The sequence below is a fragment of the Chaetura pelagica genome, unplaced genomic scaffold (genome assembly GCF_000747805.2).
Source record: "Chaetura pelagica isolate M959 unplaced genomic scaffold, ChaPel_1.0 scaffold114, whole genome shotgun sequence".
Lineage (NCBI taxonomy): Eukaryota > Metazoa > Chordata > Aves > Apodiformes > Apodidae > Chaetura > Chaetura pelagica.
Genome location: NW_009952968.1, coordinates 972,603 through 988,917, shown reverse-complemented (window position 1 = coordinate 988,917; position 16,315 = coordinate 972,603). Strand labels below are relative to the sequence as shown.

At 39.9% G+C, this 16,315-nt stretch overlaps 2 protein-coding genes across 3 annotated transcripts in view; one reads left to right on the top strand and one right to left on the bottom strand.

Moving 5' to 3' along the window:
• Positions 1-8,007, top strand: part of PBRM1 (polybromo 1) — a 51,674-nt gene extending 43,667 nt beyond the window's left edge. For both annotated transcript variants that reach the window (XM_009995811.1, XM_009995812.1), the window contains 4 exons: positions 3,140-3,295; positions 5,682-5,752; positions 6,965-7,181; positions 7,509-8,007. In XM_009995811.1, coding sequence (XP_009994113.1) covers positions 3,140-3,295; positions 5,682-5,752; positions 6,965-7,181; positions 7,509-7,681 — 617 coding nt within the window. In that variant the 3' untranslated portion in view covers positions 7,682-8,007. The remainder of the gene's footprint in view (positions 1-3,139; positions 3,296-5,681; positions 5,753-6,964; positions 7,182-7,508) is intronic.
• A 7,016-nt stretch (positions 8,008-15,023) lies between these two features.
• SMIM4 (small integral membrane protein 4) lies at positions 15,024-16,260 on the bottom strand. The gene is made up of 2 exons (XM_009995810.1): positions 16,110-16,260; positions 15,024-15,091 (listed from the first exon to the last, which is right to left on the bottom strand). The coding sequence occupies exons 1-2, from the start codon at positions 16,258-16,260 to the stop codon at positions 15,024-15,026; spliced, it is 219 nt and encodes a 72-aa protein (XP_009994112.1).
• Between the last annotated feature and the right edge of the window lie 55 nt (positions 16,261-16,315).

Sequence of the window (16,315 nt, the reverse complement as noted above, 5' to 3'; positions counted from 1 at the left end):
TAGAGCCGTTGCAGAAACATATACAAAATCCTGGTGTTTTTCAGAATAGAAGTGAGCTTGGAGAGATCTTCCACAAGGTCCCTGTTGCTGAGTGTTGTGCTCATGACCGGTTATAATCTGACTTGAGTTCATAGGGAGTGTAGTCAGAGTAAGTATTTTCAATAGCAGATCTGAAGACAGTATAGCCCACTGGAGATTCTTGTATGGGAATCAGCCATGCAGTGGTGAGAAACTGAATTGCATAAGACCTGCTTGGTTTTCTTCCCCCATTTCTAATAAAAATAATTAGATTGCTTCAGTCAGGGTCTAAGTAGTGCTGAGTAGGTAAAAATGAGTATTTTGATGTTTTTTCTTTTGAGTTTTGGGGATTTTTTTCGTTTTCCCATAAGGTATTCCAGTTACTCCATTATTACTTTTGGTCATTTCTCTATTTCTTTCCTGTCTCACAGGCTGTGGCCATATTTAGAGCTGACAGCCTGAAGCATTTTTCATCACAGTTTCTTGTTTTTTTCACTTTATCCTTTATAATTTTCCTCTGAACTTTTTGCAGTTGGTGTGTCTTTGTGTGTTTGCACATATCTTTGCATATATTAAGAAAAAAAATTTCTCCAGTGCTGATCTTTTTTGTGAGTCAACTACTTCAATCTAGCATATGTAGAAACATCATCCTCTTGTGGTTGTGTTTTCTTGGTTTGGTTCTTGGTTATTTTGGCATTGAGTCACTTTTCCAGTTTTCTGGAGGTAGGTGTTGATGGGCAGTAATACCTATTACTGACACTTTCTTAAACCTTCTGGAAATGTGCATTCTGCAAACTACATGTGCTGGCTTACTTATTGCAGCAGCCTTCTCAAAAGCAAACCAGTATTTAAGACCATCATCTTGCTCAGTGTTTAGACATTCAAGTCTCTTCACTTTGGCATTGTGAAATATTTCCTTAAAGTGGATGATCAAGTGGATCCTTTTAAACTCTTTCTATTTTTGTGGACCATTTTAAAACCACAGTATTTCATCTTTTAGTTTCCACAAGTCTTACTTAGAAGTATCTTTTTCTGTTGAGACCTCTCACATCCTCCTCCATAGTTTGTTTGCTTTTCTCTAGTTCAGCGAACTTCTCCATCATGGAATTTCATAGAACTTCTTTATGACCTACAGGTCCAAGAACTCTGGGTACCTTCTGAGATGCATTTCTCTTAGTGCACAACGTTCTACTAGCTTGTAAATTTAGGCATTGCAAAAGTTTATTTAATCTTACATTGTGATAGTAGAAGAAGGGAGAGCAGATGATTTGAAAGACCGTAACAGTCACAGCTGTGGGAGATGGAAATAGTTTCCCCATGTTTATTAGTTTAAAATCAAAGTGGTAAGTTGTAGGAGGGGTATGAAAGTGGCTGCTCTTACAACCTTGTGACAAGCTACAAGAACTGTTTTGTCGTGGAGATTTGTTTACAACTTTATTAATCCTGCCAGCTGTTGAGTGAGTATTTTATTTGGAACTGTATAAATCAGCTTTTGTGATTGATAAATATGGGTTTGTTTCATTGGAGGTTTTTGGTTTATTTTCTTTTAAAGCTTCAGAAGTGTATGAAAATGCATTGAAGATGTGATTGAAGCTCAAGGTGTGCTGGAATTACCAGGCAGTAGCTACAGTGAAAGCCCTTTATTCTAGGGATGCTTCTGTTGTATTTCTTCTTTTACCTTTTCCAATAGAAATATGAATTTCACTGTTAATAAAGAGGGACAGATGAGCTTCCAGATACTTGAAATAGGTGCCTAAGACCTATTAAATAAGCGTCAATCTAGGTGTCCTGTGGAAAATTAATATTTGAGGGAAATAAGTTCTTTATTTTCTTGGTGTTTGTTCCATGTAAAGCTTTTGGAATTTCAGGTTTCTCACCTTTATTGCTCTTCCTTAGGAACTGACAAATTAGCTTGTATTTTGAAGCTGCCCCATCTGTTTCAATCCTGAGCTCATGATGGCTTTATTTTTGGCTGGTCTTATTCCAGAAGTCCCTGTTCTGAAAGTTTCTTTTCTGAGTTCCTGGGAGAGTGGCAAAGTTTCAGTAGGTGGTTTCTTGAAACATACTGTAGAAAGCCCAGCAATTACACATTTCTAAACATACCTCATCTCTCTAGACTTGCTCTGTCCTCTGTTATCTTTTCATTGTCTTTCTAACACTTTTCCTTTGTTACCTGACAGCGAATCCATTTAAATTAAAAAGCCCAGGAGACAATTGAGGGACAAGCAAGTTACATTCTAGCACCTAATAAACAAAAATGTGGTTGTATTGTATAGATTCACCTCATGGAGAGCAACAAGCCTGGGTCAATAGCAGAATAAGCTCTAAGTTGTCTTTCCTTACACTCAGAAAATTGAAGCTATAAGCAGCAACACAAACCCGTCCTCTTTGTACTATTGATTATCCTATTAAGAAACCTTGAAAACAGTGTTAGTGAGAGTCTGTGAGGAACTTCAGGAACTCTTTGTAAATTCTTTTACTTCAGCCTAATGCCATGAGTTGTAAGTCACTGCAGCTCAGCACATTGCTGACAGGTTTAAAATTTGAGTTGCTTCCTTAATTTATACTGGAGATGGTTTAACAAAAATCACCCCTGTCACTGCTGCTAGTTTTAAGTATGTTGTAGGGCTTTTGTCTGTTGATATTGCATATGCAATGCAGAAAAATGTATAGGTTTTTATTTGTGTTCCAGTTGAGTTTGGTCTTTGATCTAGCCCACACAGCAGGGCTCTACATGGAGCTGGTGTAGCTAGTGTTGTGTCTGTAGTCTGGATGCAGATGGCAGAGCTTTAAGCTGAATTAAAATTGCTTGCGTTAGTAACATGTAATTATGGCTGAACGTATTCTTTATGTTAACGTGTCTGAATACCCAGCATTTATTGCCCCATGAGAAACATACAAATACACTAAGTACTAATTCATCAAAAGTGTAGTGTTTCATATTTATAACTTTATTTTTCGTTTTTGTTCATTTTTGCAAGATACTAATTGTAGTAGCGTCTTGCTGTACTAAAGGTGCTCTTTTTTTCCCTTTTTTTTTTTTGTGGATAGTGCATGTCTTACTGTGTAGATCATATTGCATGTTATTGATGCATGTTTGAAATTTGTTGTGTCCTTCAAGGCATGATAAGTGGCTATCCACCGGTGCTGCCACCTTTGCAGGGCCCAGTTGATGGCATTGTTAGCATGGGCAGCATGCAGCCACTTCACCCAGGGGTGCCCCCACCCCACCAACTTCCGCCAGGTATGCCAGGCATCCCAGGCATCCCACCACCCGGTAAGAATGTCATCCTCATTCACTCCTTATTTCATTTTCATGTACTTGTCGTTTAACCAGTTGTTACAGGAATTATTTTCAGCTTGTTTTGGTCATAGCTTTTGTTTCTGAGTGTTGCAGGATGGTTTAGCTGCAGCACACACAATGCACTGCTGAATATGTGAGGTGTATGCAAAACGTTGGCAGAAGCACATCCAGTAAACCAGCAGGGAAAGGTTACTGGATAAACATGCTCCAGCAGCAGTTTTGATCCAGCCAAAACACCTGACAATTGTGCTTGAGTTTATCAGAGGTCTGAAAAGCTGAAATCCAGCCTGTTCATATCCTTAAGTAATTTCAACAGCATCCTTCCACTCCCCTTTTCTCATTTAAAGTGGGCCTATAAGTGAAAAGGATTGCTCTGCTTCCTTACTCAGCTCTTTTTAGTATGATGATGTTTGTCAGTAGTCAGACCTCAATGAACCTGGTCATGTAAGACCCCTTGGCCACTGGGACACTGATGGGTTATTATAAAACAGTGTTCAGATCAAACTTTGTTGATAGAACAGTAGCTGGAAACATTTGGGGATAAGATGAACTCAATATACTATTGTAGGCAAATTTTATTTTTGATCTACTACACATTTACTATTTTTTTTTGCCACACTTTTGATGAAAAGTGAGACAATGACTTGCAAATATTTTTCCAGTCTTAATGCCTTCCATGTGTCCCTGTTGTGGGAAAAAATGTTCATCTTCTCATCCTGTTTTTTGCTGATTCATTCAGTGTTTACCTCTGATAACTTATGTGTCTTTGTAAAAGATGTGCATCCCATATGTTCAGCAGTTAAACAAGCTGTGGACAAAAGTGGTCTCATTTGCTTCCCCCTACCCCACTTTGCAACTATGTTTATCAGAAGCTCTGTAAAGGCTTTATGTAAATTGCTTGTTTGGGTTGTTGGTTTTTTTTGCTTGTTTTTTAAAGAATCCATCAGTATTAGGTATGCAGCTTGCAGCCTTGCTGGTGTGTGAGATTCACCCTAATGTCACACAGAGGGAGCAGGAAAACAGCTGTTCTGTCTGTCAGGCTGTCCCCAGCTCACTAGGCAGTGAGATTTAGCACACATCAGCAACACACAGATGTTTGGGAGGTGAATCCAGGACAATGCATTTCTTTGAAGAGTTTTTCCCACTGGAGAAGTGGGCTTTGTGTGTGGTGTTAAAAACTGAGAGGATATGAATTAGGGTAAAAACAATGGCTGGGAATGGAGGAACAAATGTGAAGTGGTGCTAAATTGGGCTGGGTGGGCTGAGGGTGAAACCATTCTCTGATGCTGGAAGCATGCCCTCCTGCAGGCCTCTCTGCTTTGTACAAAAAAAAACACCAAACCAACCCTGTGCCATATTCCACAACTTGTATTATCAATATTTTTCCCAACTCCTGGCTTGCTGTTAGTACAGATGCATTTAAAACAAGGGCTGTCATCAAATGGAACACACATTCAAAATACCCTTTAGTGTGTAAAATGCAGTTGCACATCTTTTATCACTGATCAGCATGCAAATGAAACCCTCAAGAAGGGCATAGTTAGTTTGCAGCTTTTCCCATCATTCAAAATAAGAAGTGGCATAAACAGAAAAAAAACCAGCAGCAGCACACATACCCTTCATTTTTTCAGATCAAAGCATCTGTATGTAAAATACAGGAACTGCATGATTCTCATTTAGTTTTGTAAATTTTTTGTACGTAAGACTGACATGGGTGTTACCTGCTGCATTCTGTGCAATAGGGAAAAGCCTCTTAATACGATTGAGAAAAGATAACAGTTTTGTTTGGTTGGGATTTTTAATATATTTCAAGTGTTCATTGGTCTCATATATAAAACAACTTAAGCTTAACCTGCAAGTTGTGTTTGGTATTAGTGATATTTTAACAGAATTTGTGCAATGGCTTTTATTTGCTCCTGCTAAGAATTTATTTTATAAAGCTGAACACATACTCGATGCAGCTGAGACAAATCAGCATTTCCTTTCTTAAAGGATTCCAGGAAGATCCTGGCAAGCCAAAGGTATATTATAAATGAAAATATATAGTCAGGCAGTCACTAAGCAACATGAAAAAAAACCTGACAGCCAAAATACTCACTTTGTATTTCTTTAAGTAAATTAATTCAACAGGACACATATCAATTGTTGGTAGTTGTCATGTTGGCTTTTTTTTTTCATTCAGAAACTTCTAAAGTGTTTGGATTTTTTTGGGGGGGGAGAGGGGGATATTTGAATATATTAAATCACTTAAATAACTGTGAGCAAAGATACCAAAGTAATAATTGTTACTACAGAAGATGAAAGAGGTTTTTGTCACTGCTCTGAAATAAGACTAATTATTTTATATTTTGGAATATAGGTGTTATAGGCCAAAATGTGTCCCCCATGGTAGGCACTCCAGCACCCGGAGCAAGTCCTTTTGGACAGCAGGTGAGTCATTTTTGCATTATTTATGAGGCTGTAAGGCTCTGAATTAGCATTTAAACAGCATCTTAGTTAAGACATGTAGGAGTATACGTGGCCTTTCTCAGGGAGAACATAAAACAAATGTACACTGATGTATTTAGAACCAGTTAATATTTTACACTCGGAGTATATGTCTGTATATCTTGGTTGAATTATTAGACTAATTAGGATCTGCTGAGTGGAATAACTTTGCAGTATAAGTAAGACTGTTTTGCTTTCCTTCTCCTAAACTGAGTCATTTCAACACACTGCTGGACTGGTGATAATTTAGGTTTTGCATGGTTTGGTGATGCACAGAGGGTGTTGTCCACTTTCTCAGCCCTTGTTGGCTGTTTGCTCCTGTATTTCACAAATGGATGAAGCAGATTTTCTTGGCAGCTTAGAGTTTGTGAGTTTGGATAACAGTGATGATCAAATTTTTCTTCTCAGTGATTAGTGCAGATGAAGTGTTCCAATCTTCTCAGTGATTAGTGCAGATGAAGTGTTCAGCACGTTTCCAATTTTTTTTTTTTACTAAGATCATAAAAAGCATCATAAAAATAAATTTGCTTTTGGCTAGAGGGTGTAAAGAAAACCAGAAGTTGAGTAAGGAAGTAGTAAACTGTATGTCATGACATTAAGTTATTCCAGACCTCATGGTATCTGTGCTAAGAGTTCTCAGTACGGCTACTAAATCACAGTGGTAGGAATTCTGTGTGACTGGGATTTTTTTGCTGTGTGCCTGTGATTTTTGACCAATAGCAATTAGCATTTATTTAGTGAAAGTATCCCAGTCATCCAAGGATCAGGGCCAGTTTGGATTAGATGTTTTAGAGACTAACCCTGTGCTTCACAGGTCACAGTTAATGATCAAATTAGAGAAATTATGAAATAAAAAGGAGGCAAAAGGGTGTGAAAGGAGAAATGGTAATGGTAATATGTTTACATAGCTAGATTTATGAGCAGAGTTGTCTGTTAAATATGAATGTGGTTTGTTTGCACTCCCTCTCTGTGCATCTCAGTGACTCCAACAGATAGCCCTGCCTGAAGTGGGTGTCTCCCAGGGAAACCTCCTTGTGCTTTCGCTCATAACCTGTTTTGAAGCTCCATTGTATGAGGATGACCTTGTGCACAGCTGTGAAGCAGCTTCCCTGCAGTTCCCCCAGATGTGACCTCTCCGCCACTTTGTCGTTGCAGATCGGAATCCTCGGCCCGCCAGGACAGCAGGCGCCCCCTCCCTACCCTGGCCAGAGCCCAGCAAGCCAGCCAGTTATGCAGCAGCCCACAACTCCCATGTTTGTCTCCCCTCCACCAAAGACACAGAGGCTTCTTCATTCTGAAGCCTACCTGAAATATATCGAGGGCCTTAGTGCTGAATCAAATAGCATTAGCAAGTGGGACCAGACCCTTGCAGGTGAGGCTTTTGATACAGCGCGGGATGTTTCCAGAGAACACACTTCTTTGTAAACATTAGTATTGTTTTGCTTCTATGGAAAATGCTAAATTAATCTGCTGCTTACTTAAGAAAATGTAGACATGCAAGTAGTTGTTAAAAACGAATCAACAGACTGGAAATATATATGTTCTCAGCAGGCTAATTGCATCAGTGTTGTATAAATCTAAGAATCAATTGTACGGGCTTAAATACTCGGTTACACTGTAGAATTACATTCCCCTTTTGCTAGAAGAATGATGGTGAACGTCAAACCCAGTAGATAATGGGACCCCTTTGATCTTGCAGCACGAAGGCGAGATGTCCACCTGTCGAAAGAGCAGGAGAGTAGACTCCCCTCCCACTGGCTGAAGAGCAAAGGGGCTCACACCACCATGGCTGACGCCCTGTGGCGGCTACGAGACCTGATGCTGCGAGACACCCTCAACATCCGCCAGGCCTACAACATTGAGAATGTTTAGTCACATCATTGCTTCTCTCCTCTGATTCTGGCAGAACAGGAGTTTTGTGGAACAATAGCTGTTTTAGTTACTGGGTGGGGAGAGATAACCAATAATAATTTGTATTGCATTTTACTGTACATTGCAAGACCATTTTTATATAAGGACACTTTTAATAAGCATATTTCACTTTTTTGTTATATTAAGTTGACTTTATCAAATACACGGATTTTTTGCATATGTTTCCTTTGTTTGAAAGGCAATTTCATAATGGGTTAAGTGTAGTCGAGGATTCATCTTTCTTATACTTTATTGCTGAGAATCTGATGCCATTGTTTTTATATAAAATAAGAAAAAAACCACAAACACAAAGTATTTGCAGGTTGGTACAATGGAATGTGAAATTAGTCATAGTTTACATCTTAGAAGAACGTGTGTACAGGTGCTTGTGTGTGCTAGCCACTTCCAGCAGAAATCTGGCTTGGATGTGAGCGGGAAGGATCTCTCAAAAGAAGCTAAAGGTAAGATGTGCATTGATGTTAGGGAAAAAATGACATTTTGGGTCATTACCGAGGCAGCTGAGTGGGCCACAGCAATCATGGAAGTGCCAGTGTGGATGGGACTAATGTTGTCCAATCCTGTCTAGTTAGTTAACTGTGTAGCCAAGGCCATTGTGATCCTAAATCAGTAACACAATACACATGCTGGCATGCCCTTAGGAGGTGAAATGTTTCATCTACCATGATGTGCTTTGGGGGTTCTGTCATGTCCCCAACACTGAGCAGTAGGAAGGGAAAGTTTCCTCCCTAAGCAATTCTGTCTGCATGTGGGAAGGGCATGCAGAACTAGGTCAGGTCTTGAAGGTAAGTTGCAGGAGAAGGAAAGTTGTGGGTTTTTTTTAGTGAAGTAATGTGATGTTTTTAAATTCACACATGTTCTGTTGATTATTGGGCATTGTATGACATTTTTGTATTGCTTTCTTTAAGTGTATTGATTTCACCTTAATGAAAGTTTTGCAATGCAAAATTTGAGAAATTCGACACTTAAATGAACTTAAAAGTAAAATACTGCTGTATGGTATGTGTAAGTTCAGCATACCTAGTACATTGGGAAACAGAGTACTTGCATTGCAGTCTTCAGTGGATTTTGGACTGTTTTTTCTTTGGTTTTCCTTTTTTTTTTCTTTTTTTTTTTTTCTTTTTTTAACTAAGTAAGGTAGGTGTAGACTCTTCTTGCCAAATTACAAGATTGTGACTGCCTTCTGGTAAAGACTTACCTGTCCTCATAACTAACCAACCATTTGGACTGCAAAGCTATTTGTTTAAAGGTAAATCCTTTCATATACTTAACTTACAAAAATAATTATTACTTTTGGATTGCATTAAGTAACTGGGAAAACAATATTAATTTGGAAAAAATGTTGGCAGGAACACGGTCACTAGAACTCAGTCCAAAAGAACTGAGTTAATTATACCCTTTCATCTTACTGCTAGAGATGTTCATCATGTGTAAATGTGGGGGTTTTTAGGTCTAATAGTACAGAACATTTTTATTCAAGTACATTTGGAAGAAGGTTAAGTACTTTTCTTCAGATATGGGATGTCTTGGATTCTCTTTTGCTGATGTAATTAATACTGATGAGGGAAGTGGTATATGCAAGTATAAGCTGTTATTTAATTTTGCTGGTTAATTCCTCTCCTATTGCAATCCCCTGGTCATTGCACAGAAAAATCATGTACTTAGAAATAGGCACTTAAGGACAGTTTAGGTCAGATGTGCAATGGATGTGAAGAAAATGGAGCTAAGCAGCATATAGGGAAATTACCATTTTGAACTCTACAAGTAGCACAGCTGTGATACAGAAATTCTTTAACAGCCCTTGTAAATTACAAAGTTTATTTAATAAAATAGAAACTGAATAGTCTTAGACCACCCCCATATATACAGTATCATCCTAAAATGTGTTTAAATTACCATAAGCTTTGGAATTTTTAGCCACAAAGATGGGACTTTGAAACGAATCAGGCAGCAAATCCTAGTTTTTGAGTATTTGGAATGGATTGTACTAATACACCACCAGATTCTCCTACTTCTCAGCATTAACAAAAATTACACCAAAGAACCTGGGATGGATTTTAATTAAGTTATTGTTATATTTATTTTCTTTTGAGGACTGGATGGGACTCCCTTTGGAGCCTGTATAACTCAGATGTTTAATTTATCTGAAGGTCAGTGATGAGCAGACTTGCAGCACTGGCTCTCCTGCCTGAGCTGCTGAATCCCTCCTTTCACTGCTCTTCCCAGCCCAGGAGCAAGAGATTGGAACTGCAAACAAAACCTGGGTCTTCCCACAAGGCAGTGCAGAGCACTACCACTAAGCCACTGGGCTGGCCCTAATCAATTATTTTAAGCTTTGTTTATTTATTTCAAAATCATGTCTCTGTGTGTTGGAGGCATTTCAGTCAATTGCAGGAAAATTTAGGATATAATGGCTACAGTCTAGAATTCAAAACCAGCAAAAGAAACAGTTTTCTGACTCTGGTTTAAAAAAAAAAAAAAAAAAAAAAGATGAGATCTTTCTGTCTTTCTCTCTCTTTGTGGGTATTTGAGCCCCTCATCTGTTTTCCACTGCCATTTATTGTACTGGCGTGAACAAAAACTTTCATATTAAAATAAAAGTATGTATGGGAAATGGTTGGCTTCTGTGAGGGTAGAAAATAGATTAATCTAGGACCGATATTTTCATAAACCAGTTGGAGATGACTAATAATTATTTGTTCTCTTCCTCAGTCCTTCCATGAGAAAATTTACTGTTTGTGTAAAAATTCAAAATGTTGATGTTGGTGACTTTTTTTTTTCAGCGTATGTTTTTGGACCTGGTTAATCGATGCTTGGCTTTTCATTAGATCTTGTACTGCTGAAGGTTAAGCTGCTAACCAGGCTTATAACATGTATGTACCATCACTTTGTTTACCTGAGTCTTTTTAATTTGAATAAAAATAGTTTGCAAAGTGTTTTGGATTAACCAGGTTTGAGTGTCCCATCAAGACTTTTGTTAGGGTTTTATTTCAAGTAATTCTGGCAGTTGATCCAGATTTTATCAAGTCGTTGGTATGTGTGTGCTTGTGTATGAGTAGTGAGTCTTTTGTTTTTTATAATATCCTGTATGTTGCATGATGTGCCTGGTGCGAGATAAGAAGAGTGATGCTGAAAAATATGGTTGAAAATTGAGCCATAAGGAGCATGAACAGTAAACCTGAAAAATACGTGACATGTTGGGAAGAAGCTGAGTGGAGACGATAAGAGTCAGTCCCAGGTGCCCCCACATTAATTCCTTTGAAAATAAACAGCAAGCCTTAATTTCATACTGGAAACTAACCTGGTTCAGGACTGTCTTTGATGTAGCTATATAATGAAAGAAATTGGAACAGTAATATGGAAAAAACATCTTTTACAAAATCAAATTAGAAACCAAGATAGAAATTTTATTGAATACCACCAACAGCAAGAAAAATTAAGAGGTATCAACCTCTTAACTTGCAAGGTGCCTCTGATATACAATCTATAAAGAGCTATTTAAACAACCAGAGCAGATAGCATTTTATTTAATTAACATGCATTCATGTCTTGGACCTGGGGGATAAACACTGCCTGGCATGCAGGCTGCCAGCTTTACAGAACTTTGACCTTCGACTTTCTAAAATTTGATGGTGTGGTTGCACAGGGGAGGCTGATTCTAATCCTCCCCGTCTTGTTTGCTGAGTCTGAGATATTGAAGATCATCTGTAGATGTATATGGCCACCTCTTGCTTGGCTGCAAATGCACTAAATTGGAGCAATGCTTCAAAACAGCTGGGTACTTGGAACATCGAGTAAGAAATGAGATCTGATTCATTGATATGTGAAAATATCTGATTAATAAAATAAACCTCATATTCCTTTTGCTTAGTGCATTTTCTAGCAAGTCTAATTTGACCATCATACAAAGAGGGAACAGAACAGCTGCTGCAGTGCAGTAGGATCTAGTGATCCTGGATGAAGAGGTTCCCTGCCAGGCCTCAGAGACATGGTGGTCTTCTAAGGTCCATCCTTCCTGTGCCAAGAGGGATCAGAAATCCAGAGCAGAAGTCTGGTCATGCAGATTATCATCTGATACTGGAGGCAGCAGGGGAGACATGAAGAGAGGCAGGGAAGAATCCACGGTATTAGACAGCAGCAGCAGTAACCACTGTGGCTTAGCTTGGGTCACAGTAAGCATAACAAAAGCCTTAGACAAAAATGGTGGAAAATGGTAAGTCCTTCATGAAATCTGTGCAATTGTCTCTACAGGGAATGCCCAATTCAGTTTCCAGAGTGGTTTTTGGGAGGACTACAATTAATCTTCAAGCTTTGTACCAAGCACCAATGTCAGGACCAGTCATCCCACCAGTGCCTGTTGCAGGTTTTTGCACCTTCTTGGAAGGACCTGGGCTGGCCACTACCAGAGCACAGGTACAGTTCTGTATCAGTGTATGAAGTCCAAACTGAAAGCTCACCTCTACTGAAGATAGTAAAAGTTTTGCTTCAGGAAGGAATTCACCAATACTTAACAGATTACTATTTTTTCCTTCTACTCTTGTAGTACTTCCCTGGCTTGACACAGGTCCTTCAGCAGGCAGCATTTTTAGGTGTGCAACAACAGGGAAACAACAAACAGATCTTTTCTTTCCACAAACTCATCCTGAATCAGTGGTGAAATTCTCCCTTCTCTAATGCTGTAGTGCTGAGCAGGATCACTGTTTGCTGATGATGAGTTACTGCTGCTACTTCACCCAGATGAAAATTTCCGTGCCTGATACCTGTATTGGCCTGACTCCCTACAATTTGGGCAGCTTTCAGCAGAAGTGCTTTGCTAATACTCAGGGTCTCCTGCTGCAGCTGCTGCAGCGTGAACACACGAGACTGCTGTTGGTAGACGCTGAGCTGTGTTCTGGGCTGACACCAGATGAACTCCCTGAAGAAGGAGGGGATGTGCTCAGCCCCAGAACTGGCAGGGGCTCAGCAGTGCTGAAAACGAAAGCTGTGTTCCTATCGCTGTCCTGTAGCGTGTAACCAAAGCAGCAGTGTGTTCCCAGTACTGGCCTGAGCTCTGAGCCAAAGGAGGGTTCTTGCTTCCTCGTCACTGCCCATCACCACAGTAGACAGTTTGGGGTGGAAGCTGAAGGACAGGAAGAAAACGAGGAAATGTGAACCCAAAAGAAGATGGGAAAGAGATTTCTGGGGAAGGCAAAGAGCACAGAACTAGGAGTCAGCAGGGATGAAACAGAAACCAAATCAGAACCTCGGTTGTTGAAGAATGGTGTAAGTTAAAATTGATACTGAATCCCCAAGTGTGCTCAGTACTGGAATGGCCTGGGGCCTTGCAGCTCCTCTTACTTCTTGCCTTAGTGAGAGACTGGCAAAATAGAAGAATTCAGAAGAATCAGCACTAGCATACATGTGGAATCAAGAAGAGTTCAGATTTCTAAATGTCAAGCTTAATTTTCTATTGTAACAGGTCTGTGTTGTCTGAAATGGAGTGAAGCCAACTAGGAGAGGTATTTTATTCCTGCACTGGTCACAAGGACCAGGGCCACAGAATTCCCTGACACCAAACTTCCTCTAAGAAACTGCAGCCCATCTCATTTTCTGTAGCTGGAGACACCCAAGATAGCTTCCAGACATGCCTGGCACTCTCATCTGCAAATAGGAAACAGTGCTGCAAAATTGAATTGAATTGAAAAACTGGGCCTTGAGTCACTGATATGTGTGAAACTCTCTGCTACTATTATAGGACTATTAAGGGAAGGCACAGGAAGTTTTCAAATCAGGCTTCCAAGTACTGAGAAGTAACAAGGCCATAGGGCTCTTTAAAAACAAAACAAAACTGAAAAACTTAATTGTTCTGTGGAAACCAAGCACTGGCTTCAAAAGGCTTAAAAAGGCAGATGGAGCTGAAGCTCAACAACTTTAAAAATTGGGCTTTTTATTAATGATTATTCTTTAATATATTTCTACAATCAGGATTTACTTCAGTAGAATGATCTGTGACTACAAAAGGAGGGTTGTGCATGTGTGTTTGAACTTGGCTCTACCTTGGAACCATATCTTAATACTTTTGAAATAGAGGTTTTCCCCAAGTAACTAATTTGCTGTCCACTCAAAATTTGCAGCAGCGCAGTCACATCTTCAATTTTCCATCAGTTTTTTATCTCCTGAAAACACAAGTATCACGAGTCCTCCAGATCAAGTCCTTGGGAGACACAAAGTGCAGCGATTACTCTGCTTGCAAGTCGTGTACCTGCACCCCTGACATCTTCAAAACTGCCTGTAGCTGATGAACACTCACTTCTGTGGAAAAAAGCTGTCAGGAATTGGCACAGGAACTCATGTAAGTTTATGAACACCCTCAGAGTTGTGTTTAAGCTGCTTTTAAGAACTGGCTTCTTTGTGGAACCCTCAGAATATACACATACCATCAGAAATGAAACAATTGCATTAATATATGATCCCTACTCATAATGCTGCACCAGGCACGCTAATGCTCCCACACACCTGTCACCATGCTAGGGAGCAAAACTGTCCAGGATAGAGCAGTTAGCTCTGTTTTTATTTCTTTGGGGAGACAGGAGTCCAGCAAACAGAATTCAGGTTTGATGGGGCAGCCCTTGCACAGGTGTCCAAACTTGTGCCTGTTACCACATGAGCGCATCAGACTTTCTTCCCCCAAGCCCCCAGCTCAGCTCACAGTAGAGCAGCAACAATGGGTGTTGCAGCAGAGCCTGGATGCACGGATGACTTTCCAAACCATGTGGGCTGAGTAAACACTGAGCAGTCAGTCTGTCCTCTCTTTTTGTATAGTTGAAATGATGCCACATGGGAAAGAAAACAAATCAGATGCCAGAGCAGTTTCTATCAGTACAAAGTAAACAAACTAAAAATGAATGTTTCCCTTGTGCTGAGATATTATGTATGCAACATGTAGCATTTCTTCCCCATTGGTCTTGTCATAAAAATGGTGTCTCATGGAGCAAAGAAAAGCAGCAGCCAGACTGTTTATTCAGTTTATTTAAAATACTAAGCAAACATTAAATAAGTGGCAGAAGCCTAAACACCATTAATTTCACTATAGTATTTAGCTTATTAAATACAAAATATTAAAGACATGAAGTGGAAAGAGGAACAATAAAACTGCCAAAACCATCAGAGAGTATTACATGAAGCTGTGGATTACAGTTCACCTTGCAAAGACAAAAATCTTCCCCTACCATCAGCGTGGCAGTTAATTCTGCTTTGGTATCAATACAGATGAAGCATTCAGGACCTTCCTCTTGAAACGTTTCAGCTAAAAGTCACTTTTTTCCATCCTTGCCTCATACTGTCTTTCAGATCGTTTCCTACGGTAAACATCATCTGCCAGGAAAATATTTCTTGTTAGTGTTTTCCAAGTACAAGACAAATGTATTAAGCCTGTCACCTCGTTTTAAACTTTTTAATCCAATTTTCTCTTGCAGAGACTGATTGACAAGCAGCTGAAAATTTAAGCCAAGGCAAATCTTTATTACCACTTAAAAAAAGCTGATGTTCTCCCTCCCATCCAGGCTGAAGTTCTTCCCATCAGTCCCAATATTTTTATAGGAAAACTAAGCTTCCTGTGTGATAACAGTAATTTCTTGTCTACTTTCCCATGAGGGTAACTAGAAATACAAATGTCCAAACAAGCTGAACCCAAAGAGAAATGAGGCACAAACTTCCAAGGCCTGAGGACTTGCCAGCATGGCTTCAGAATGTTAGCTTTTGGTGATTGTTTTAAACGAAACACAGGAATATACCCACCTTCAAAGTTTTCCTAGTTGTTCTCCCTGCTTCCCCTCACCCAGACCACCGCTAAATATCCAATATATTATAAGAAAATTGTATCTCCCACTGACAATAAGAGGGTATCAGTTGTGCACACTGTCACTTTGTAGGGATTACAGAGCAGTAACAAAGGTAAACTGCACAGTTTCTGTAGTACAGGATCATTTAGGCATAGCAATTTACAGACTTTTTTTGCAGGAAAATAATGCTCAAGTCCAACAGCTGCTGCACAGATGTTGTGCTTCAGTTTCTAAAATGACTTTATTACTGTACAGGGAATCCTCACAAATATTAAACTGAAAAACCACAACAAACCTAAGCTTTCAGAAGTGGGTGCAAGAAGCAGCTCTGCTTGCAGTGAGTTTGTCAGCTGTGGAAACCATACCAAGCTGTTTTATTCTGCAGGAACCTCAGCTAGATTTACCCTAAAACCGGGAATATTCTCATTTAACAGAGCGGAGCTGATGGTTTTTCTGAAGCAGTTTTCTAGAAAGGCTTCTTAACGGGCAATACGCCACATTAAATGCTTTAACTTGCAGAAGCCGGGGTGGGCTCCTCCCCCCCCACTTACAGAAGGTCTCCTGGCCGATGCGGACGTTTATCATGAACCACTCCATGGCTCCCCCGAGGAGGAAGAAGAAGGGCAAGAACCTGTACACGCCGAAGCGCCGCTTCCCGGGCACCAGCTGCAACAGGCGCTTCACCCTCCTGCTCACCAGCATGGCCGGGCGGGACCGCGCACCTGGGCACCTCACCTGGGCACCTCACCTGGGCACC

Bases quoted from the DNA above. Each gene is read 5' to 3' on its own strand.
- SMIM4 (XM_009995810.1), bottom strand. From the start codon at position 16,260: ATGCTGGTGAGCAGGAGGGTGAAGCGCCTGTTGCAGCTGGTGCCCGGG. The intron at 15,092-16,109 runs GTAAGTGGGGGG...TTTTCCTGGCAG, and splicing joins CATCGGCCAGGAGACCTTCT to ATGATGTTTACCGTAGGAAA.